Consider the following 18922-nt stretch of genomic DNA (forward strand, 5'->3'; position numbering starts at 1 on the left):
AAATATTCATAGTAATCGTTCGTAGTATGGGGAAGGTAAAACCAACTTTCGAATATCATACAGGGTGTTTCCAAAGGTGCAGAAGGTAGAACTAATCAAAATTAGTCGTTCAACCAAAACTTGTCTACATAAAACAATCAAGATGACTGAGATACAACCCCTAGAAGTTCGACAATATTTCATTGCATTTCAAGAAGGAGACTGTGGACAGTGACTCCGGCATTGCAAAAACGAAATAAATCATAAGCATTTGGCTGGACAATGAATGGTTCAGTACCAAGTTCATCGGATTAGATACATCAGATCACTTTTGAGAGAATCATAATTGTTGTATCGTACAATTTAGGGTGAAAATACAATGTAGAAAATCAAGGCAGTTTCTTGAAAGTGTTTATGTTAGTTATGTTGAAAGAGTGCTATGATGTTTCCCCATTTCATCCCATTTTTACGACGATTGTTGCAATGTTCGAACAAGAAGATTGTGATGCCCTTTGTGAAAAAATTCGTCAATAATTTAGACGAATTTTATTGGCGAGATTTTGAAGTATTATTCAATTTTTTATACTTGTGTCCTAAGTCTCTTTTGTCAGTTGGTATCGAAATGAGCCATTTCATAAAATCGTGTAAGTTACTGAAAAATAATGACAACCATTCGGCAATCCTAAGTTTCCATTTTCATTACCACGTAAATATCGAACGAGCCAATATCCTAAATGAAACCACGTGATCAGGAGATCAGTTTTTTCCACTGCTTTTCGATAATTCAGCTAACAAACGGTCTAGGGTCGTATTGGCATCTATTTCAGTAATCATTTTCAAATTTTTTTTCAACTTCGTCATTTTGAAAGTTTTGTATAGGCGATTTTAGGTGAAACACTTCATTTTGACCAGTTCTACCTTCTGTTGAACAAAAAGCCTCACCTTCAAATACACCCTGTATATATCCGATTTTTCATTATAAATCTGGAAAAAAACAAGATACCTATCAAGATTTGTGGGACGCAATTTTTATCTGGTTTAGTTTGAAAGGTAGTAGTGGTAATAAGCATCGAATTTGTCAGCACTCTGTATATCGCAGTATTCAAGTAAAGAATTGTAGTTTGAAACAAGTGCGACAGTTGGGAAATCTTATACAGGACAGTCATACAACCCTGTAGTTTTTCAATAAAATTTCGAACATACAGTAAAGTGTGCGTGGTAACTTTATAACAGCACATATATATAATACCCGGTTGTTCCTTTTTCTATATTGCTTAGTACGGGAATGCGGTGAAGTGGCTTGGACACTGCATGGCCTGTTGGTAAAGATAGTCCATGGGCAGCGCAGTATATATTCCGCAATTCGTCACAGCAAATAAACACTGAAAATTATTAACCTGGAAAATGGGATACACGTGCGCTATGAATCAACAGTTATCTGAAATTATCGCGTGTGAGAGAAATATAGGGTCTGAGAGATGCCCCGGGGATCTTTTGCTGTTTCCTCAACGTATATTCCACTCGTAGTCTGTCGGGTTAGATTATTATTAGAGTCCTACGTCCAGTCGTTCAGTTTGTGGCAACGTACCATAAGGGTCGTGTTTTTGTTAACTGAGCTTTGAAGTTACTTGTAATTGATCTAAATATTTTCGATAAAACTCACCAATATAACTTGGTCCTCCACCAGCATTGTATCCTGTTCTCCATCTTCTCCTAGCCAGAACTGCCCTCCAAGGTTGTTTAGAATGGAGTGCAGATTCCATCATCCAGTCGTCTGGACCGATGTGCACCAGATCAAGTTGTGTGAAATGCCTGGAGAAATCTTCAAAAGACATCCTGGAAAAAATACTTCTAATCTACTGCAAAGAAATTAACGATTTTTAACATTTTAATTCTAGATTTCAGGATACATTTTTCGAGTAGGTATTAAAGAATCTCCCACAGATTGGTTTATAATTTCCGACATATCTCCTGATACTGATAATTATTTAATTTCGGGAATTTATGGATCCTTGCTGGAGTAAATTTCCAACCTGTCTTCAAACTCTTATCGTCCTTTCAACATTCTAAATGTCAACCCTGATTACATTGTAAGTATCAAAGATTTATCGTTCCATCACAAATCAAGATTTCAACCGATATAGGATGATTAATTTCTCCTGGTTTCATCAAATGGTACTGAAGTCTTCGATCATATTTTCAACCTTCTGATATTTCCTTAAGTACACAAGTTCTCGTGAATGGATCATCATTCTTGTTGGTCACATTTCGTAACATTCATATAACTATCATTTATGGCGAAGAATACCTATATTTAGACGACAGTTTCGAGAAAAATTGGGATCGTTAAATCTAGATCGGAGTAGATTTGTATGAGGATAAGCTGATTTTTCACATCCTCAATGAATAATTATGAAAAAGTAATTTTTTCTTTATCTAGGGGAAAAGAGATGGTAGTTACCTATAAGTACTTGAGCAAATCCATGATTGAGCTGATAAAACAATATTAAATGATTAAAATTAGGGTTTAGAGTAAAACCACAATTGTTCTGCTTCATTTCGTATAGTGTCCTAAAGTTGATGACTTCAAAAAACTATGTTACTTCAGTAAACAATTCAAATTTTAAGGTTTTTCGTAATCATCAATTATTTTCCTTCCTTGCACACATAAATAAAGGATAATGATAGACTAAAATACTACTACTAACTATCAGAGGGTTTTATAAAACTTTGATTGTCCGATCAACGATTTGACAGTCGATTTCTAAAACGAAATCACTGAAACCTTTTCATTTCTGAATATATGGAAGATTTGGCAACTAAGAATAATTGAATGGACGTATCAACATCATGATTTGATGCGAGAATGATATTCTGAATGATCATGAATAATAGAGTGAAAACAACGCGTTGATTCTTCGATCAAGCTTTATGAAACCCGTGATGAGTCAACAAGAGAAGGTTTTTTCAATGAATTTTCTGCCTCTTGATTTCCCATTGGGTTCTAATTTTCTGATAACTGGCTGTGTCTGATGCCCAGTTAAGGAAATCTTATATTTTAGTAGAATAAAAAAATAGAATAGATACATCGACGGATTAAAAGATCTTTCATTGAGAGAACCCAATTTATTCAACGATGTGGCTTCTTTCTATACGGAATGAAAATTTGCAATCCTACTGCGAAATTTCCAATTTTACTGGGCTGATGTCATCTTCACGGCTTATGGTTATCGAATACGATTTAGAGGACGGAGTGAATATTGGTGGAAAATTAAAAATTATCCGCACCCCAAATTGGCCAACCTTGTTAGTAAGGGGCAGACCCTTCCAATTCATAGCTGCGGGAAATGATTCTGCTAATGAGGTTTTATGATTTAAATCCAATCTCCTCGAATAAATCATATAGAAAATAAATCTACCGGGATATATCCATTGTTACGACCAACAAAGAAGTGAAGATTAATGAGAACTGATAAAAATAATGGATTCTATCATTTTATATTCAGAATTGAATCGAATCAAATGGCAAAAGGGCTCCTGATGAAGTGAGAAAGTTTGTTATCAATCCTTTCTTTAATTATTACATTTGAGATTCAAAGAAGAATTTGCCGCGTCTCATACGTCACATTTCTTTTTGACAGGTGACACTATGGTTTGTAGAACACGGAGAACAGCTCCCACTAGGGAGGAATGGTAAGTTCAAGGACCTATGTAAGTTTCAAGAGGTTGCTCACCAAAATTCTCCATCGTTCGTCACTCTCACACTCAAAAGCTCCTTATCTCTGTTAGATAGACCATCCCATTCCCAAGATCTTTCACTCCAAGCCCCAGTCCATTCTCCCCTCGCCCAAGGGTTCCTCAGCCTCACTAGGGGGGTCTCACCAGCAGCTCCCCTAACCCTAGCCAATCCTGTAACACTGTAAGCGTGCTGGGTGATGAGACCATTTCTCAGGCGAAGCTGTCTCTTGCTATCTTTCTCCTGGAAATATTGGAAGATACAGAATTGATGGATGCCTGATGTGTTATTCGATTTGTCAATTGTCAATAGACATATAGTAGCTCATCTAAAGTCATCATATTTTTGAATCTGTATTTGTTTGAAGAGCTAGATACACCCATGAGTTTCGTAATAATTGATTGTGAATTCTTTGGATAAAGTTAAATATCCTTGTTGGAAATTAAGAGTAGGTCATCTTCCGTTTTCAATAAGGAGCATGATGTACAAATTGAGTAAGTATCTAGAGTGTTCTTTATCGAAATCGTCTTTCACATACTCGAGTTATACTCATCAATCACTGAGACCACTCTAGCATCTAGTCTGCAACATCTGAGGTATAACAAGGAAATAGAATCGTGATGGATATAAAAGGAAACCGACTGATTTTTAATTATGCACGTACTTCAAGCCCAAACCCATTAACTCCACGACAGTTTGGATGCATCGCATCCATTGTAGTGTAGTGAAAGTTGATTTTTAATCCATTTAAATGTTGCCAAAGTTTTAATGGACGTGATGTTTGTAGAACGGAGCAGAACTGTCATGTTATACGATCTATTATTAAGGTGTCTACTATGTAGTGGAATTGTTAGCACGACAGAAATCGGACATTTGAATTGTATACAGAGTGGTATCTGTTGGATTGTGCATACCCTTGAAAGAACTATAGGTATAGGTATAGGTAGGTATATATTTCAGATTCGAAAAAAGCTCTCTCTCTTCCTCTCTCAGTCAAAAAAACATGGAGACAAAGATACGAAGGCTTGATGAAGATCTGAGTGAAAGGCAAGAATCATGTGAGCTAGCTAAGCAAGCAGATTCTGTACAATAAATATCCAAAGAAAATTAGTGGAACTGCTTCACTTCTTTCGCATAAATCGCATTTTTGACCATAAAAGAACAGAGTGAACTAATATGTACTCCCAACATTTCGAAAATGGTTCAAGAGGGCATAGTCCTTAGTTTCGTGTAGTATTTTGAATTTATTCGCCGTACCTTGATATATCACACATAATTTCTCTATTAAATAAAGCTGAAACTGAAACAATAGTAGAATAGTATAGAAAAAAATGTCGAATAAGGCATGCTGATAATTTTATCGCATGGTCCTTCGAAGCTCAATGATAGAGTCCGGTCCTGCCTCTCTGGGGCGGCACTCGAAATGATAATTGCAATCACGATGTTAATGTAGCCACTAAATAGGCACTGAAAGTTGCTGCCTTTCGTGTAACCCGAGCTTCTACATGGGGTCAGATCCACGAAAAAACTTAGGTACCTAGGAAGATCGAAGATACCTTACCTACACCATACTCTTGTGTGCGAAGCAGCGGGAAAAATATGGCCACGATGTTCGCGGTACTATTCAGAAAGGATAAATCACACGACAAGAATGACGTAAGAAATTACACGCCTCAATAAAAGACGAAGAACGAAGGTGTGCAGATACGTTGAAATCTTATAAGCTTTCGACAAAGTTTTGAACGAATTATTCACCTGAGAAATTGTAGCTATCAGTAGACTAGACCTTGGAACTGCACTGTTCAGAACTTGAAACGTTAAAAATCTGTCCTGGTGTGTCAATCCAAAACTTTGTACTATTCCACCGGTCAAATCCTGAAGTGCTCTTGTTGTTGATCCTTGAGTTAAGCACTCATAACTTCCGTAATATCTACAATCAAAGGTGTGATGGATTAAACATCAAATAGGACAATTCTGTTTAATGTAAATCAAAAAAATTACATGATATTTCGAATGATAATAAAATGATGAATGATGACTTACTTTGCATAAGCTTTTTCTAGTAAGGCCGCCCAAAATTCTATACTATTTGTACTATGTAGATAAACCAGTCTTCCTTTGTGTGTTGGTAGTTTGTCGTCAACCACAACTTCTCTCCATTCTCCAAAATGCCAAAAACGAAACCTGAAAATTACAACAGGAATTACCAACAAGAGTCCCCACAATAATAAGTTATTTCCTTGAACATAGGAATCTCAGGAGGCATATAATGTTACAGTTTCAAGAATTACGTCGGTTGTATCACATAATCTTCTAGGAACCTAGGATCCAACGATCGAGATTTCAAGATAGATGAAATAGATTGAGTGACAACCTCACTATTATGTTATCGTGTTTCATTTGAAATATAAAACCAGTCGAATGCTTTTGTTAAACCTTTTTTGGAAGTTCCTGCGACCATAATTGTCATAAAACAAATTGAAAATTCCACATAAACAATTTTTCAAAGGACACAACTCATCGCCATTCCTCAACCATCCATAAACCTCTCCATACGAAGAAAGATCGCAAGTTATACCGTATGAAAAATAACCGATCGCAAAAATAATCGATTCCCCAGAAACATCTGTTAGTCATCACCAACGTCTTCATTCTTGATGGTTCGCAAAGCCGGCCGATGATTTTTCCTTGCGGAAAGCAATCAATCACAGTTCGAGGAATTGGATTTCTTTTAATAAATGAACTATCAATAAAATTCCGCAAAAACTTGATCGTGGGAAGGATTGAATAATAGTGGAATTGAACTTCCAACGGACAAATGCAGCAAACAATCGATTGATACTATTCATGACGCACAGTGGCGCGTGAAGACGTGGATAAGTTAAAAAGGCTGTGTTACGCTTTGATTTCTTCACAATAATCTGCGTTTGATTGAGCCAAAAACTGTTGCTCTAAGAGATAACTATGAAATGAGCCTTCAACTCTATTCTTTTGAGAAACCACTCAACATTCCACATAGGAATCAGGAAATCACTGATACAATTCAATGCAGAAGAAGATGCAACAACTAGCTTATACAGTCTATAATATAAACTATCCTAGTCGATTGTATATTGTAGATTTTAAAGGGATTTTCTGTCCACTGCTACCTTAAGATCTATTATCTATAAACATCTATAAACACAGGTCTCTTTTGAAGCACCATATAGTACCCATCCTGTAGCTCCTACGCTACTGACCCCTATACTACCTAAATCCCAACTAATACAGGTTCATGCTTTTTGATATCACCCAATAATTCCCTTACTGGTGACGGTAAGTTGCAATAAACGAATCCAAGATAACACTTTCGTTCATCAACACTCTGAAGGATCTCCTAGAAATCTTTGTGTGACACAGTCATGAAGTCTTACTCCTAATGACTTCCTCAATGTTCGCGATCTTATTGTTATTTCGTGATGTTACGTGAAGAAGATCATGAGCGGATGTTATTAGATCACCCAACTGGAAATACTCGATGAATTGGGAGTATATTTTCAGCATAGGACTATTACAGCGTGATGAACTAGAAAGGAGATTTTAATATATATTATAAATAGATCACCAGTAGATGGAAATAGGTAATATCCATCTCATGCATCAATTTTTATCTGGGAATGAGCAATGCAGTATCTTATAAGGATGAAATACATCGGACAGTTTCCTACCTACTAAAGGTCGCATCTATTGCTACATGACCTAAGACACGCACGTCCCCCGCTTCGTCTCTTTCATGCAGCCTCGAATCAGAATTGACTTTCCGCATTTTTATTTCGAAGTCTGAGAATCGAGGTGATAAGTTTTCGTTGGACCACACTGGTTTGATTTTTCATAGGTCATTCTTACAATTGTTCGAAAGCTATCGGGATAATTATTATTACACAACATTTTGTATGTATTTTAGTGATATACCACGTATGAAGACTGTTGCAGATATTCCATCCTTGTAAATCATATAGCGCATGAATAATATTGCATGTTCAGGTTATGAGAGAAATTTATGCCATCTACCTTATCGCATCTTCTAACAAGTTAGAAATTCCTACTGATCTACGCATATGTTACTGCGATTTATGTTATGAAACATACCACGAGATGGATAACTCTCAATGCGAAAACGCTTTATAGTGAGGAATAATCAGTACCTTAATTCAGGCTACATACAGAGTAAGGTACGTACAAATTTCAGAAGAGAAGACTGCGACCCACAACGAATCTAGAAGTTAACGGCGAAGAAATCGACTGGAAAAATAAAGCCAAATATTTAGGAATAACACTTGACAAAGGACACACTTGGAAAAGCCATATCAAACAAGTAATCGACAAAACGAAAGCAGCGATCAATAGACTCTACCCTCTGATAGGAAGAAGAAGCTACATGTCGAAAGAGACAAAATTGAGAATTATTAAAGCCGTTGCTAGGCCTCAACTGACTTATGGATCAGTCACCTGGGGTTTCGCGGCAAAGAGCCACACCAAAAGAATTCAGGCCACTGAAACAAGCTGTTACGTTGTGCAATAGATGCACCTTGGTTTGTCAGCAGATGGTGGTTCGTCTGACTTGCAGATTTTCCCCTTGCTACACACAAAAAAATCTTTTTCCTGGATTAGATGTTCAAAAAGGCGTACAACATTGTATTTCTCTAGCTCAGCTAGCTAAGCCTAGGAAGTACTTCGTCCTTGAAAAAGTGCGTAGTCCAAAGTTCAAAACGACACAAGATGTAATGCCTCTCCCTCCCCATCGCATAAGATCCTATCCACCGAAGCCAATTGATAAGTTATGTCCGATCATACCGAATATATCTTAGTAAATTACCATCAAATTGACTACAAATAAAGATTCGACTTTATATTCAACGCACATACGTCGTTTCCGCTTTGCAACGTTTCATTCGCCTCTATACCGATTAAATATGTGAACCATAATATCTGTCCATATCCATTGGAGATGTTGTCATTCACCTCCAAGATTTAACTTGCGCAGGATTCTAACATGTTTCGGTGCAGATTGTTAGATTTATTCATGAGTTTGTTTCTGTTTACCGCTGAGAACTTCAAAAGATAGACTTCCACACACTCCAACCTCTCTCTGATAACTCAACCCGAAAAAAATTCAGTTAATACCAAATTTCCAGGCAGTGTCCAAAATCAAACGTTTCTACGCGAAATTGCTTGTTGAATGAATGATCAATACAGAACATGATTCAACTCAAGAACGGAAATGAAAGAGATACGCTGTTTTCTGAACATTCAGCATTAACTCCAACCTAGAGGTGATTTTTGTTATTTTTTTTGGTGTAGCAGGGGGAAAAACTGCAAGTCAGACGAACCACCCTCTCGTGAGGGGGAACAAGTGTGGGGATTCTCACTCTCCTGAGCTAGAGACCCACTTAAAACCCTTAACTGCTTCTTGAATATTGGTTTCGTGCATTTGCCTATAAACCGTTCATCTCTTAGTCGGTTTTCTTCTCGCACACTATCGTACTGGGAGACCAAGAGATCAATTAAAAAGAGATTAAAATAAGAACAGAGACTTATTGAACAATTCAATAAAGTGTTATCCAATAGAGTATAAACACATAAATCCCAGCACGATAGTCTGCGAGAAGAAAACCGACTAAGAGATTAACGGTTTATAGGCAAATGCCCGGAATCAATATTCAAGAAGCAGTTAAGGGATTTTAGTGGGTCTCGAGCTCAGGGGAGTGAGGATACCCACACTTTTTCCTTCTCGGGAGAGAATGGTTCGTCTGACTTACAGACCAAAAACAAAGAAAAAGCATCCAGTGCATTTTGTCAGGAAAATGATCCGAAATCATAGATCAGTAGAAGTAGCTCATAGCCTTTCAATTAGTGCTATTCTTTGAACAACTCACTCCAGTTCTTTCCTCTTGATTCGAAATTCAGAAAATCTTCGTGAATTTCCATGGAAAATAAGGTAACATATTATGTGTGAGAATTAAGTTATTCCCCTCATTCAAAAACAACGTAGAAGCGAGATATACCTTTAACTGAGCATAATCCTCATCTTCCCAACAGTTCAATGCAAATTTTCCCCGAGTTTCATTATCCGAATCAAATTGAAAGTCCCGAGATCGGAATACCCCATTCAGATGGTCTGCTCGGCTCCAATAGAACGGGCAAGAAAACAGAAGTACAAACGCAACTAATTTACATTCGTAAAGAGGCAACTCATATCAATATTGCCGATCTTCAGATTGGCAGATACCGCGCAATCTATCGCGGTGAGCAAAAATACTTTCTCATGAGCATAACTCCGGCAGGATCATCGATAAAGCTCCTCATTGTTGTTCAGATAATTCTATGTCCAATCGTGTCGAACAAATTAAGGCGCTACTCTGCATCTAGATAATTTTGCGTTCTTAATCGGGAACCGGAGAAAAAATGATGCTTTATGATATTCCGTAGTGGGCTTCTGAGAACAGTAGCATGCAAAGTTGGCCGTGTAGCTATTTAATTAGATTTATAGGGCATTTGTGCAGATAGAGGCAGAGAAACCGGCGCTGCAGAGCAGGGTTCGTGCGAGATCTCGGGATCATGCTAATACCTGCACAAATTCATGACCTCTGCCGGCTTGAAACATGTGCTTAATTTTCTTGACAATTAAGGAAATCGATTCGAATCAGGCCCAATGAATCTATGACCTGAAAAAAAATGACTTTTTACTTACTGATTTTTGTCTTTTCGTCCGCAGACACTTTTCGTCCGCAAACACTTTTCGTCCGCAAACACTTTTCGTCCGGTTATTCGCCACTTAGCAATATTACATGCTGGCGACATTGCTATTCTTCTGCTATTGGTAAAATTAATTCTTCACCGAAAAATCGGCTAGATTTTACGGTGAATTAGGTGCGTGATCTGAATGTTAGTATTCATTATAGGCAATAATAAATACCGTTAGATTCGGGTGACTTGGGACAGTCCTTTAACTTGGGACAATTACCCCCCTTGCTGATTTCTTTGTTTCTTACCATTTATGATTGAAGGGACAAACTTATAAGATTGTGGAGCGTCTTTTCGGTTAGTTTAACAATTAATTCCTGTTGAGTTTGCCGTGACCAGAGCATTTGAATTGACAGGAAAAGTAAACGAATTCAGGAGAGTAAAAGCGCATTTTTTATTGCCCTTTCACTTTCTAATGCCCTGTACATGTGTTTCACTATGTGCATGTGTAATTTTTTTTCTGGATACGCGGGATTTTGGGATATTAGATATGCCATGAAACTAGGTTGTTCACAAATCAAACGGCAACACGGATCTCATTCATTTATTTTGTTGTTTCATAGGGTGACTTGGGACAATGCCGAATAGATAGAAGAAGCGCATTGGCAGCAGGAAATATGCCGATTTTTCGCATGATATTATTATTTACGTTATTTCCATAAAGAAGTCACCAAAGAATGAAGGAAATCAAAGTTCCCTTGTTCTGTTTAGTATTTTTAACTTTGAGCAATATATTTACTTTCGCTGTAATCGGGGTTTATCATTTAATTTCCTTACCGAATTTCAACTATATAATCACAAATTCTAATTTTTCGAAACCATACACCGTCCCAAGTCACCTATTTCATTTGAGAGTTGAGAAATCAATAGATTTTAACTTGTGTCCCAAGTCACCCACCGCTTTGGGAGGTAAATTTTAGTAAATTTAATTTTTTTCAACATTTATATCCGAATTTTGAAGCTTGGTATATATCCTAATCAATCGTATGAGTCATTAAGCATATTCTATCCTCTCTTTCAGATAAAAATAGGTCACCGTTTTGAAAATATGACAAGTTGAATTCAATAATCGTCCTAAGTCATCTACGGTAGTAAAAGCGATGTGGTGACAAAAGCAATTAGACACCTAGTTTGCCACCCCATGACTCAGAAGACTGAGAAGAAAGATATCTGCATTTTGTTACAATGATATTCATAGATCTGACCTTTAACCATCTCTATGCCCCGAAAGATAGGGTCTTAAACCATCAGAGAATAACTTTACCATTTGGGTAAAAAAAGGGACTAATAGAAACCTTGTCTGGCTCAGATCTATGAACACATTGGGCAGGTATATCGAGCCAGAATCACCAGAAGGAGATTCAGTATCAATTTGGCCAGTTACCATTTGTAACCAAAACTGGTCTCCGCAAAATGAACTATGTTTTCGTCTTCGTCAAAGTGGTTCAATGAACGTCACACCCCCAAAGCGATATGGATATTTTGCGACTAAAATCTTTCTTGAGACTCTAAAGATTGATTTTCTAATTTTTTTCAAATACACATACAGCCTTCTTCCTCTCTCTGAATCTGTATAAATTGTGGTTCAATATCCTAACGATACCACTATACGCGTTCGAGAATCAGGAAGAGCATGAGCACCCCTTGGCCAAAAAACAACCATCCTCCAATATAACAACATAATGAAGCACGAATCGGAAAAAGTAAAATGGGCTTGTCACTACAATGCACATCTTCATATTGAATCATTGCAAGGTAAACAGGGTCCAACATCTCATTAAACAGATTCCTGTTGCATAAACCGGAGGGTGGGTGGAAAACCGGGCGTTCTTCAACCTCATTGTTTCGCACGTGGCGTGGGCGTCAAAATAATATCCGAGTCCCTATTAAATTGAGAATCTATATTATTTATAACTGCCGATCAGATGTTACAGTTAGCCGATTCTTGATACGTACGTATGGCGAATCTTTGAGGGAGCATGGTTCGAAATTTTTGCCGAGGTGGATCAGTCACGCTTGTTCAAGAATTGTATTAGGATCGTCGGCGACTTTGAACACTCCCCAGATAATGAGTATTGTTAGCGGGGAAACGATTCAATGAGCCAGTCAATGTACTCGGGTGAAATATGGTATTGGAACAAGATGGGGGAGTGACTAATATTTGCCAGTATCTGATGGAATGGAGGAAGGCTCATCACGAAAGTATAACCTCCCATCTCCCTATCTAGTTCCAGTACAGCCACGAGGCTAAATGAGGAAACCGAAAATCTGAAACTAATACCACCAGAACAGTTCGGTTTCAGAAGAGAGAATTCAACAGAGCAACAATTATTAAGGCTCACAGAATACATTACAGAGGGATTCCAAAATAAACAAGCTACAGGTCTTGTTTTACTAGACGTCGCCAGAGCATTCGACAGAGTATGGCATGAAGGATTAATATATAAGATGAGATGTGCTGGATATTCGATCGAAATATGCAAGTTGATCAGGAATTATCTCAAAAATAGAAGATTTTACGGGAAAGTGAGAGGAGAATGCTCCACAACAAGAGATATAGAGGCTGGAGTACCCCAAGGGTCAGTACTTGGGCCACTTCTGTACAACGTATACATTCACGATATTCCGAAGAATCCAAGAACCATGCTAACGTTATATTTTATAGCAACTCCACACCGCAACCCAGAAGTAATAGAACGAGTTCTACAAGAAACAATTGACGAAACAAATGACTGGTGCATAAAGTGGAAAATCAAGCTCAATGGACAAAAGAGGCCAATCAATATTACTGAAGAAGAGAAGACTGCGACCTACAACGAATCTAGAAGTTGACTGCGAAGAAATCGACTGGAAAAATGAAGCCAAATATTTAGGAGTAACGCTTGAAAAAGGACTTACTGGGAAGAGTCATATCAAACAAGTAATCGAAAGAACCAAAGCAGCGATGAATAGACTCTACCCTCTGATAGGAAGAATAAGAAGCCACATGTCGAAAGAGACAAAATTGAAGATAATCAAAGCCGCTGCTAGGCCTCAACTGACTTATGGATCAGTTGCCTGGGGTTTCGCGGCAAAGAGCCATATCAAAAGAATTCAGTCCACTGAAAACAAGCTGCTACGATGTGCAATAGATGCACCTTGGTTTGTCGAATAGACAGATTTATATGGCCCTAAAATGAGAAACCATAACGGAATTCATGAACAGAAAAGCAGAGAAATTATTCGAAACAGCGAAAAACCATCCGAATCAAGAACTCAGGAGACTAGTGGACTACGACCCAGAGAAAGACAAAAGGAGAATGCAAATTTACCGAAGGAGACCAAGAGCTCAATTAGAAAGAGATTTAAATAAGAACATAAACTTATTGAAAAATCCCATAAAGTGTTATCCAATAGAGGATAAACACATAAATCCCAGCACGATAGTGTGCGAGAAGAAAACCGACTAAGAGATGAACGGTTCATAGGCAAATGCCCGGAACCAATATTCAAGAAGCTGTTAAGGGTTTTTAGTGGGTCTCGAGCTCAGGAGAGTGAGAATCCCCACACTTGTTCCCCCTCAGGAGAGGGTGGTTCGTCTGACTTGCAGATTTTCCCCATGCTACACTAAAAAGAAGTGTAAGATATTTGGCCGTAAGGTTTTGAACAGTTAATATTGGAAGAGGACAGCACTTGTCATCAATGATCAAAATTCAATAATTTATTTGCATTTCTTTGATTTTTTTTTCATATACTTCTTATATTATGCTAGTTGACTTACCTGAATACTCCACAATATGCATGAGAGTTTTCAAATCCTTGATCAGAAGGAATCACCCTCTCCAGAAATTTGGGTGTGAGTGCCAAGGAGGCTATAGCCCCTAACAGCCATGGGTCTCCCAATTCACCAGCCTCTACTTGGAATCTTTGTGTGTCATTGGAATTCTCACTGATGAATTTTGGTCTTTGGCAGATTTCCTGGAAGAAAATGCAGGATTCATTGAGCTTCATCACTTTGGCTTCGTCTTGAATCTTTTCATCGTATATACTAAAAATACCCCAAATTTTTCATACAGCTCCTTCATCTTCGAAAGAGTGATGGATATGGGTCCAAATGAATTATATAGGGTGCTCCTCAATCTATGTGTATAAATTAGGACAAGATAAGCCCTTACCACGTTTTCATCATGATAATGAACGTTTGCAACATGAAAATAATAAATCTCCCCTGGATAAAAATCATGACTCACTCCTGTCGAATATTAAAAACCCATTATAATCGCAAAGTTCCCGACTCCATGTCAGTTGGCGGCATGACGGATGATTTGTTGTTCTTTCGTTGGTGTCACTGTTACACCGTTGTATAATTGGTTACTGAAGAGGCGGCTCTGAAGTTGAGCAGGAAGTGCAACAGTCGTTAACAAAACGGAATTAAATATGTGACCGTCCTGTAGATCATAGATCATTAGAACGGCTAGAAAACGATGGGGAAATATTCTGAGGATAATATTGATTATCCCATAGAGTTATCATTTGTTACATCAACAATGCCTCTTTCTCCTGGGATTTGTTCTATTTTTTCTATGGAGATTTTTGTATTGATTCAATATTGTTAGTGATTTTCCTCTAATTATTAGGTAATATTAATTGTCAAGTAAGGAATCAGTACCAAATTCAACTGGTTTACTAATTGATAAAGGGAAAACAAGTAATCAAGCAGGTATAATTTCCACAACTCTCTTCGTACCGTCATAATAGTAATAATCGAAAGTAATTACCTGAATATGGGCTTAGCCATAAACGGCAAAGCTTTCTAAGTAACCCGTATGTTCATCAAGACCTCTCTGACAATAATCATGTATTTGCATAGTTAACGATTGTTCTGAAATGTCGAAACACTGGCTTATAGGAACGGATAAGTATCTGGGTGAAATTGAACGTGTTACTCGCATAAGGAAATACGAGAATACTGCATGTCAAAGATCGCATACATCTGTAATTATGTGTTGTAATCGTGTAAGGTCGGACCACTGGAGATGTAGATTCTCGAAAATGGGTTTCGCATGGAAGTGATGTGTAAATTTGTGTTGCATTTGGATTAGACAGCGAATTATTAGAACTCTTTTTATGTTCTTTTTTATGGGTTTCCGATTGTTCATTTCGGATTTATTAATAACTGTCGGGAAATACGAGTCATCATCAAGTACCTGTATTCAAAATGCTTAAGACGTAAGCAGATTTACGAAAATATACTTAATACCCTTGGTGATCAATTTCCCTCGTATGCGACCGTGAAAAATTGGACTGCAAGCTTCAAAAAAGGTAAATTTTCCATTAAAGGTGATGACCGATAGGGAAGGCCAGTTTCAGTGTCAATCCCCGAAAATATCGAATATCGAATATCTGAAGCACTGAATATTTCATACTAATGCGTTCATCATATAGTTCACGTCGATTTGGACATGAGAAAAACTGCTGCAAAATGGATCCCCAAATGTTTGAATGTTGACCAAAAGCGTGCAAGGGTAGAAGCATCGCGTTCGATCTGTGCTCGATTTGAAGACGATGTAGACTTCTCAAACCGAATTGTTACTATGGATGAGACTTGGGTGCATTTCTACGATCTAGAAATAAAGCAACAATCGATGAAATAGCGACACTCTGGTTCTCCAAGACCTAAGAAATTTCGTGTCCAAAAATCTGCTGGAAAAGTTCTTGCTTCAGTTTTTTAGGATTGCCATGGAATAATCATGATTGATTCATTGGATAAGGGTAGAACAATAACAGGAGATTACTATTCGACATTACTGACCACTCTACGGAAAAAAATTAAAGAGAAAAGACGCGGAAAGCTATCCAAAGGTGTTTTGTTTTTGCAGGACAACGCCCCTGCACACAAATCTCATGTCGCCATGCAAGAAATTCGTGATTTAGGGTTTGAATTACTAGAACACCCCCCTTATTCACCAGATGTGGCTCCACCCGACTATCATCTCTTTCCTCAGCTGAAAAAAAGTTTAAAAGGTCGTAAATTTTCTTCCAAAGAGGGGGTAATAAAAGCTGTGGAGGTCTGGTTTGCAGAGCAAGAAGAAATATTTTTTTTGAAAGGTCTAGGGACGTTGAAGGTTCGCTGTAATAAATGTATCCAATTAAGAGGAGAATATGCTGAGTAATAGAATATTTTGACATTGGTTTGGTTCTATAGTAGGCTAAGAATTTTTCAATATATCCTCGTACTCCTTCGCAAACACTGGGATATTTCAGAACGAATAGGTGAACTAGGCAACAACAGACAACGAAATAGTCTAACCAGCGATCCAGAAGTGGCCATTCTGCGTGAACTCCAAGAATTGCCTCTAATTCAATTCTCGTGTTCAGTATCGCAAAGTGGATCTTCTCAATGTTAAAAATGGCCATTAGAAATAATCATGGAGGAGATCGTTAAGCAGATTTCTCACTGTTCAGAATTATGATACAGGATTATCTGAGGTTTGCACAGTTCATTGCGAGAAACCGATACTATCTACCTTATCGGTTCGAGCTCAGCTTCCTTATTTATACACTTCTTATGGACAATAACCGAGAAGAAATATGTGGGTGCAAGATCTAAATGTTGTATACTTCGAGGATAACGCTACAGACTGAACATAGGAGTATGAAAAATATACTTCATGAATTTATTTTCGAAGAAAAAAAGGGGAATCAAATTTGAGCGACTCTATTCCAAATTACCTGCCCCTTAAGTCAAATCAAGGTCTTGGGATTCTTCATTTTGACGGATATTTCGAAAATTCTTCTGAATTTCGATTTATATCATTGTTTGGGTTATTGAGGATTATTAATTTGCCAATAATTTAACACATCTTTATTGGGATCACCACATTTCTTCTATTTATGCTCTAAAAACAAATCGATAATCCCAATATGGTGCAGTCACTCTGAGTTCCCTTCCTGCAGACAAATAAACGAAATATTGTGTCCACAAAGAACCACTGTAGCACTTCCTGTTTGGCGAACAACAGCCACCTACTTCTAGGCGAGAAAATTCTAAGAGTTCTTTGCGGTATCCACAGATACTGGACGATCGTTAAATGGGCAAAAGTCGCATCCAGAGGAGCATTCGATATCGATTCTATCTCGTCTAAAAATTCCCCGTTTAATGTGGGGAGTAATCGTTAAAATAGTTAGTGAGAAATACGACATTTTCATAGCCGACCGCGACTTGTAACGCCTCCTGCGACAAGTTTTTGCCTTTAATTGCTTATTTATTACTACACTTGCATGCCGATAAATTTTCAGTGGTAGCATTGTGGATATGCAGCACGATCGATTCCATAGGCGTAACTTTGGGTCAGGCAAACAATCAGGGTAGGTCTGGGAGTATATAACGGTTATATGTCAACTGTCGTTCATCATAATGTTGAAAATTGATAGAGAAATTGAGAAAAAACTCCTAGGACTGTTCGGTACACTAAATTAATGGATCTTACAACTAGGAAAAATTCCACGGATATCAAAACCAACAGAAAATACATTTTATCGAGAAAAATTGATGCCGTCCATGTTTTAGGGTATATCCCTGGTGTAGCAGGGAGAAAATCTGCAAGTCAGACGAACCACCCTCTCCTGAGGGGGAACAAGTGTGAGGATTCTCACTCTCCTGAGCTCGAGACCCACTAAAAACCCTTAACTGCTTCTTGAATACTGGTTCCGGGCATTTGCCTAAAAACCGTTCATCTCTTAGTCGCTTTTCTTCTCGCACACTATGTATTGTGCTGGGATTTATGTGTTTATCCTCTATTGGATAACACTTCATTGGATTGTTCAATAAGTTTCTGTATTTATTTCAATCTCTTTTTAAATGATCTCTTGGTTTCCTTCGGTTAATTCGCATTCTCCTTTTGCCTTGCTCTGGGTCAGAGTCCGCTAGTCTCCTGAGTTCTTGATTCGGATGGTTTTTCGCTGTTTCGAATAATTTCTCTGCTTTTCTGTTCATGAATTCCGTTATGGTTCCCTATTTTAGGTCCCTATAAATCTGTCTATTCCTGACAAACCAAGGTGCATCTGTTGCACATCGTAGCAGCTTGTTTTCAGTGGCCTGAATTCTTTTGATGTGGCTCTTTGCCGCGAAACCCCAGGCAACTGATCCATGAGTCAGTTGTCTCTTTCGACATGTGGCTTCTTCCTCCTATCAGAGGGTAGAGTCTATTCATCGCTGCTTTCGTTTTGTCGATTGCTTGTTTGATATGACTTTTCCAAGTAAGTCCTTTGTCAAGCGTTATTCCTAAATATTTGGCTTCATTTTTCCAATCGATTTCTTCGCCGTCAACTTCTAGATTCGTTGTGGGTCGCAGTCTTCTCTTCTGAAGTAAGTAAGACGAAAATGGAATGAATTTATAACCCATTTATTCGATGCCAGCAGTCGCTAAGTTGCTTTAATATACC

At 37.9% G+C, this 18922-nt stretch overlaps 1 protein-coding gene across 1 annotated transcript in view; it reads right to left on the reverse strand.

Moving 5' to 3' along the window:
• LOC123316789 (calpain-9-like) overlaps positions 1-18922 on the reverse strand; it is a 78220-nt gene that overhangs the window by 4460 nt on the left and 54838 nt on the right. Inside the window, exons 5-9 of the mRNA XM_044903015.1 lie at positions 14259-14455; positions 5759-5899; positions 5471-5645; positions 3714-3958; positions 1643-1815 (exon numbers count right to left, since the gene is read on the reverse strand). Coding sequence (XP_044758950.1) covers positions 1643-1815; positions 3714-3958; positions 5471-5645; positions 5759-5899; positions 14259-14455 — 931 coding nt within the window. The remainder of the gene's footprint in view (positions 1-1642; positions 1816-3713; positions 3959-5470; positions 5646-5758; positions 5900-14258; positions 14456-18922) is intronic.

This window comes from Coccinella septempunctata, chromosome 7 (genome assembly GCF_907165205.1).
Source record: "Coccinella septempunctata chromosome 7, icCocSept1.1, whole genome shotgun sequence".
In the NCBI taxonomy this organism is placed as follows: domain Eukaryota; kingdom Metazoa; phylum Arthropoda; class Insecta; order Coleoptera; family Coccinellidae; genus Coccinella; species Coccinella septempunctata.